The following is a 7,492-nucleotide window of genomic DNA, read 5'->3' as shown; positions in this document are numbered from 1 at the left end:
AATTAGTTTTTGCACTTTAGAAAGCATTTTGGATTTGGTAGAGGGCAAAGAGGAAGAGAAAACAGAAATATTGACATCCGGTTTGAGTTGAAAAATTGGAAGCCCATTAAGTTTTCTTCATAAATAATCACAGTTAAGAGGTGGATAGTTTGGTACCTGTTGAGGCATTTGAATAGCAGAATGGATTAGTGTGAGCATGTGGGATTCTCCTACACTGCAGAGAAATTTGGACAGGGTCTGCGGTGTCATGCGGGGAGAAGGAAGGGACAGCTTCCCCAGCTGTGCTCTCCTGGTTAACCGCTGCCTCTGCCTTTCTCTCCAGCCTTCGTTCTTCGTCGTGTACAACATGGTGACTACAGAAGTGATTGCTGTATTCGAGAATACGTCCGATGAGCTGCTGGAGCTGTTTGAGAACTTCTGTGACCTCTTCAGGAATGCAACCCTCCACAGTGAGGCGGTCCAGTTTCCCTGCTCAGCTTCCAGCAACAACTTTGCCAGGCAGATCCAGCGCCGGTGAGCCATTCGGAGCATGCTTTATACCGTATAGACACACGCTCGTCCCCGTCAGCTGAAGGCTAGTATCAAATAACGGTGGCAACCCTGAGAAAACCAGTTCCTTTAGTCGCGGGGTGGTACAAGGATCTGGTGTGTACATGGTTCATCTTACAGCCTCATGCATCTGATTTTATATTCCGCAGCACCTGTCTTGTTACAGGAAGCAACAAAGCAGTGGCAATCCAGTGCTTAGAAGAAGGAAAAGGAATTTGGAGGGAAAGATGTTTCCGGCTTTCCTTGAGTAATAACTTCTCTTGAGGTTATTAAAGTGTTATTGCCCAGTAGCTTAGGTCCCTGAAGATAAGATTTGTCAAGATGCTATCATCGTCTAATTGGATGTATTTTGCCAAGTGGTGTTCTCTGAATTTAGCGTGTATCAAACTGGGTTCTGTAGCATTTTCTCCAACGTCAGTCAAAATCTTGAGGTTCTCGTCACACTGTACTAGGAGAAAGGAAACTTGTCTGCCTAGACCTGTTGTGAAAGCTGAGCCAAAATATCAAAATAACTTGTGTTTCTAGAATATGCCTTAACAGTCAGATGTGGCTTTAATGAGGCTGAGTGTGTTATTTCTCTTGGAATATATTTTTATATGACTCAGGGTGTTTTGTTCTTCCAGTGACTTGTTTCACATCATCCAAAGTACTTGGCAATCACTTATGGGCATGAAGCTTCTGTTGATTTTGGGCTGACGTCACATAAGAGGAAGTTGACAGTGTCTGTAACTTTCTAGAGCTGCCTGTCTGGAAATCCATAGTGCTTACTGGGAAAGAGAATGAGAGAGCTCACCACAGACACCCGAAGAACAACTCCTGCTTTGTGTAGTAGAGAGGAGAATCTTTTCATCCCCGTAGCTACAGGGGCCTGTAACAGGAGTGTTTAACTTGCGTAGCAAAGTTTAATAGAGCATAATCCACAGTGAGGTGGCTTTTGACTGAGTCTTTCTGGTCAAATGGAAGTGTTTTACTCTCCTTGATACATGACATTCATGCAGCTGATCTAACTGTTCTTGCACATGGAAAGCTCAAATTTTACTTGGAAAGAGAAATCCAGCCTGTGTTAACTCTCCACCAGGAAGAACTTTCAGCTCACTGTAGTTTCTGAAGAGCTATAGGCTTCTCATCAAGGTTCTTCCTCATCTAAGGTTTCTCCCTTTACGCATTTAAAACAGCAGCTAGAGAGAGGGAGATTCTCAAGTCAACATTAAGGGCTCAGCTGTTACTGTGAAACCCTCTGGCTTTTGCTTATGCTGTTTCCAGGCTTCATGGTAAAACTTGGATGGACTGATAAGCTGCTAATCCATCTCTCCCTGTTTCTGATCCTGTTCATTTCCTGTACTGCAGGGCAGCTGGGGACAGGCCTTGTGGGTAGGCACAGTCTTGTCCTTCTGTCACTTTGGACTTTCAGAGCAGAAACAGTAATGATGAGGGAGGATAAAAAGGTCACCAAAACTGGTTGATGCTTGGATCACTGTGATACGTCTTTGGAAATAAGCTGTTTTAGTTCTTACACTGCTGCTGTTTTTCTTTCCCTATCAGTTTTTCTCCTTAGTTTATTTAAGCTGTGCTGTTCACCTGTGGCCTTTGTGAGTAAAACCTCTTTCTTGGTTTGCTACAGGTTCAAAGACACTATCGTGAATGCCAAGTATGGAGGGCACACAGAGGCCGTGCGGAGGCTGCTGGGCCAGCTCCCGATCAGCGCCCAGTCGTACAGTGGCAGCCCGTACCTCGACCTCTCCCTTTTCAGCTATGATGACAAATGGGTGTCAGTCATGGAGCGGCCCAAGACCTGCGGTGATCACCCTATAAGGTATGGAAGAGGCCAAGAAGCTGTGTGTGAGGAGAGCGGTGTGAGAGTAACTCTAAATCTGCCGTGTGGCATCAAATGTGCAGAAAAGGCAGTATGACATCATTTCTCGTATGACATCCTTTCACCAGAGGGTTTATTTCAGTGGTCCCACAAAGCTTGGCCTCTCTCCTTGGGATAACTGTTCTATCTTGTATGTGTGGGAGGGCTCTTTGGGTCTTCTTGCTGAGCTGCTCGGGGAGTTTGGATAGCAAAGCCTGAGTCTTTTCCGTCTGAATGCTCTTGTTCCTCCTCCTCTTCTTGCAGTCCTGCCATTGTGTTTGGGCTGCAGAGTGATATGATTCTGGATGCCTGCTTTCCTCTGTTGGAAGGATCCCTTTTGAGCACGTGGTTTTAGCTGGCAAGGATGTTCTGGTTTGTTCTGTGAATAAAATAGCAGCTGGGTTAGGTGTTATTCAGAGTGCTTGTGGTATTGATTTAGCTATTTCCAGACTTTCCTTGTTTACAGTTCTCACCCTGGGAGCTGTACTCCTCTTCATACCCTGCTTCTTTCTGTGATCTGTAGGAAATTTGTTTCTGTAGTAGGAGTTTTAGTCAGATGTAAGGGCCATTCTGTGTCTTTTCTGTCTGAGTCTTTGATGCTGGCAGAAGGACTAAGTCTGAGCTTGGGAATAAGGATGTTTGCAATGTTTCTTGCAGAAACACCAGGACTGTTTATTTCTTTTTGTTGGCGGCAGCCATGGCTGCAAGTAGTAATGGTTAAAAATGCAACATCTCTGGCCTGAAAGGCTCAAAGAGGCTGAGTTCTCCAGGCAGAGCAGTCTTTCCACTTACAGTGATGTAAAAGCAAACCTATGTTCTGAAAACAAAGAGAGCCTTCAGTGCCTAAGTGCTTTGTTTAGTGACTGCCCACATGTTGGGGGGCTCAGGCAGCCTAGGGAGGCCATTCTGGCTGGTTTCCCAACTTTATTTTCGTCAATGCATTCTCAAAAAGTGGTTTCATGTCTCCCCTGGCCCTGACTCAGGTGGCGGGGAACCTCTGATTATTCCTGTGCTCTCAATTCCCAAATTATGTATATTTAATTGATTTTTCTGCCTGTATGATTTGGTTTGATCTCCAGGTCCCATGTTATCTGCAGAGAAAAGCCTGCCCTTTCCCCCTTGTCATGCTTGACGTTGGGAAAACTTGCAGGGCGGCAGTTGTCTGCCAGCGCCAACCTGCGTATGGCTCCCGCAGACAAAAGGGAGCAAAACCGCAGTCATTTGCTGCGGTTATGTCTTTGTAGTAAACAAAGCGAAGTGCCACCTTCCCTCCCTCCCATGAGCAAACCGGCATTTCAGAGCCAGAGCTTTTAAAGCTTAAAGCTCTGCAGAGTCAATTAGGACTTGAATAGGGCCTGGGAGCAGTGGGGCTCCTGGTTTTTGGTAAGTAAGCAGAAGAGGAGGCGCTAACCTTAACCATTCAGTAGCTGAAATAGTGCTGCTGTTTTTCTCACATGCAAAACAAAGGGATTAATAAAGTAATGCCGCTGCCTGTTGTGGTTAGAGGGCTTGGAAATGAGGGGCCACGGGATTTGTAATGTAAGTCCTGTAATTGGCTGGAGTGCAAAACCCTTCAGTGGCTAAGGGTGTTATAATCTGCGTGCAGTTTCCTGGCACAATGTGCGAGATAAGAAGGCCTCCATGTCTTTTACACATTGGTTTCAGTGCCTCTGTGCACTGTTGTCCTTTTAACCCTTAGTGCCTTTCCGCATCCCAGAAGGTTCATCTCTCTTCTGTGGCTACTTGAGAGACCAGGGTTTGTTTGCTCTCAGGAGGGAAGGACTTTAGGTTCCCCATCACTGTTGTCTTCCAGTATCCTTTTAGGAGGCTTGAAGAGATACTCACTGGGTGAAATGATGGCACTTGTGAGAAAGAGGCTTTAACACAGCCATACCTATAGTAGGGGGTCTCTAAAATCCATCTAGATGGCTAATAAGGAGCCATTTAACCAAAAAATTGGTCTGCAGATAAATCTTCCATTTTCATACAATTTGAAAAGGCTGGTCTTGCTGTTTCTGTTGACATACAATTTTATATTGCAGTGCCTAATTTATCCCCAGAGTGAGAGCCCATGGAAATGGCCTCTGATTGCAGAGCACTTTTAAAAATAGATTTAAAAAATACCAAACTGAGCACATCTTTGAGATTACAGGGAGCTTCATCTTGAGTAGTAAATTATTGTGAATTGGGGAGAGAGAGGAGCAGACGGGGGACTGGGCTTTATTTAAAGAATGACCCTCTGCATACCCAGCCTTGTGTAGGAGGGAAAGGGCTTTTTGAAAAGCCAAATACCAAGATTGTGACTCTCTTGCTGGGTTCTTGTGTGCAATTTTCAGGCAGAGCTGGCTGGCACTTTGATTCAGAGGAAGGGAGAGGAGAGTGGCCCTCCAGGAAGAACATGAGGTTCTCAATAGGCTGTGTTGTTAAAATGTGGAGTATGTCTGCTCCTGAAACAGCATCGCCTGTGTCTGTCATCACCCGTTCTTCCAGGCTGAGAGCTGAGTGCATCGTATTGCTGGCAGGGGGGAAATGTGCTCTGAGATTAAAAGCATTCTCTGAGTTAAAACCAGAGGAAAATGCAAAATACCCACATGTACTAAGTGATGGTGGAAAAGGCAACAGCTGGGACGCAAAATGGCAATTCTGTGCCTGAAACTGAAAGAGCAGAGAAAATCGTCTAAGGAACTGAGACAACTTCAGGGTGAGGACTTGAGTTAGAGCCCAACTGCTTTGTGAAGGTACCATATCCAGAAACCTCCACCACCACATCCCAGAAACCTCCACCAAAGTCTTGGGGAGGGTGGGGTCATCGCAGGGAGTCCCCTGTTCCCACAGCAGCACAGGACAGTGGTGTTACCTGGGCTTATGTTGGTTACAGAGAATATGCAGAGAAGGTTCAAGAAGCAAAGAGCTTCTTAGACTCTCCCATCTCTTCAGCACCGTTTGCCTTATCCCCTTGGCAGTGTTTGCTTTGTGCCGAGGCTGTGTTCCAGAGCTCACCTGTTTGGGGACACAAATGAGCTTGACCCACAGGCAGGTTTGTGGGTGACAGCAGAAGGACGCAAGGTTTTTCTTGACCTCTTGTCTTGCTGTGATTATTAAATGCAACCTACCAGGTACTTCCTGCCCGGCCTATCTTGTTAATGCTTTTTTGGTGGAAGTCTCAAAGGAACTACAAAGCCTTGCTTGAGCTGTAAAGTACAACTTGGTGCCTTTGAGCAGAATTGGATCCAGCTGTTTATCTTCCTCGGCTGAATGGGGATATAGTGAGGCACAGGAGCAGCAGTGTAAAGCCTGCTCGGTGGCAGCAGCAGGAGCAAAAAGGGGTGGCGTTACACTCGGCGTGAAGGCCATTGCTAAGGGAAGTGAGCTCGGTTCTGTACAGTATATCTGCCTTAGGGATCAAGGGGAGCAGCTTTCATTAGGAGAGGATGGAGAGCCAGCACAGGTGAGGTCTGGACCAGACTTATTTCCCTCTTGTGAAGTCAGCTACGTTCACCAAAATGACAGGCAGAGTTCTCTTACTGATGATACTAAAACGAAGTCAAGCTTTTCTAGACAGTGGAAAACTAGCTGCCCTGCGAGGGGTTTTCCTGTATAGCCGAGAACCAGACCTCCAGCTGAGGACCTTCTGCCCCTGAGGGAGTACCAGAGATTGAACGAGGCACTTGTCTCTGTGTATGAAGAGCCCAGATGGCAAAGTCAATAGTCGGGAACAGCCATAATTGACTTATTCTTCTTTTCAGATTTTACGCTCGTGATTCTGGCCTCCTGAAGTTTGAGATCCAGGCGGGACTCCTGGGGCGACCCATCAATCACACAGTGCGACGCCTGGTTGCCTTCACCTTCCACCCCTTCGAGCCCTTTGCCATCTCGGTGCAGCGCACTAACGCAGAGTATGTGGTTAACTTCCACATGAGGCACAGCTGCACGTAGTGCGACACGTAGCCGCGGCGGCTGCTCTCCTTGGGTCTGGGCCTCTGCCACAGACGCACCAAAGCCAGACACTTGCGCCTTCTAGGAAACCAAACCGTCACTCGTGTCAAGAAACCTGACCTGGGAGCTCCTCTACCAGCCGGCATCTTGCGGGGACCTCAGCTGTGGAAAGCCGATCCAGTCAAGTTAGGACTGTGAATGTTTCTTCTGACCCTGCTTGTACCGCGAAGGTCTCCACTGCATTAAGTGCTGCTGTTGTTCCCTGTTCCTGTTGATGAACAAAGCGTAGCTGAGGTTCCTTTCCTGGTTCCCCAGAGGCATGTCCGTTTTCTCTCCTGTTGTAGGTCTTAGGATGGCAAAGATGGAGCTTTGCAACACATTTGTGGAGTGCTCCCCTCTGCACTGGCGCTCTCCTACCTTGTTGAGACAAACAGCCTGTTGCAGAGGGAGTGGATGGGAGCCATGGGGAGGGCTTAGAAATACAGCTACCCATGTTTGTATCTTCAGTATTACCAGGGAAATGAAATCCTGTTCTCATCCACACAATCTACTCGCTTGATTTTCATATGCAAGAGGTCAGGAAAAAAAGATGTGGGAAATCACTGCAATTGAGAGACACGAGGTATGTTCCTGACTCTTATGCAAGTTGCTTAATCTTTGTGCCTTAGTATCTGTAAAAGCTCCTAAGTGAAAGGTAGTATGTTAATACCAGAAAGCCAGGGCAGCTGGCTGTGTCTCTAATGCGTGAGGAGGTGGCCACAGAAGGAAGATGGGTGGCTGGGAAGGGTGTAGGGAGCAACAGCAGCTCCTTGATCACGTCGGATGGACTTTCCAGCAGCATGGGCGTGAATCCTCACGGCTATCTGCAGGTTCTGCTTCTGAGGGGAAGGGAGACCCAGCTGCTGGCACCCTCCTGCGTGTTGGAGTACAAGTGCGGAGAATTAGTAGCACTTGGGTTTGCCCAGAAGGGAGGGAAGAGACCTGAATTAATGTGCATTGCTGCAGGTTTGCTGTTAAGAGATGAGCTTGTTGACTTAGGTTGCTTACCTATCCCTCTTTGATATGCTGTTCTCTGTGAGAACCTGATTTGCTATTCCCAGGCTTCAAAGCACAGCTGGCTGGTGTGTCGATGCTGACTGGACCACTGCGGTGTTT

The 7,492-nt window shown here is 47.2% G+C and overlaps 1 protein-coding gene across 2 annotated transcripts in view; it reads left to right on the top strand.

Moving 5' to 3' along the window:
• DET1 (de-etiolated homolog 1 (Arabidopsis)) overlaps positions 1–6,337 on the top strand; it is a 10,131-nt gene extending 3,794 nt beyond the window's left edge. Inside the window, exons 2-4 of one of the 2 annotated variants that reach the window (XM_009887248.1) lie at positions 323–513; positions 2,171–2,362; positions 6,148–6,337. In XM_009887248.1, the coding sequence (XP_009885550.1) occupies positions 323–513; positions 2,171–2,362; positions 6,148–6,337 (573 nt within the window). Of the gene's footprint in view, positions 1–322; positions 514–2,170; positions 2,363–2,665; positions 2,814–6,147 lie in introns of those variants that run through there. The other variant, XM_009887255.1, reaches the window with a different exon arrangement.
• The last annotated feature ends 1,155 nt before the right edge of the window (positions 6,338–7,492 follow it).

This window comes from Charadrius vociferus, unplaced genomic scaffold (assembly GCF_000708025.1).
Source record: "Charadrius vociferus isolate BGI_N301 unplaced genomic scaffold, ASM70802v2 scaffold190, whole genome shotgun sequence".
Classification (NCBI taxonomy): domain Eukaryota; kingdom Metazoa; phylum Chordata; class Aves; order Charadriiformes; family Charadriidae; genus Charadrius; species Charadrius vociferus.
Note: the sequence above shows the minus strand (reverse complement) of the source record. Positions and strands in the feature narration are given on the sequence as shown.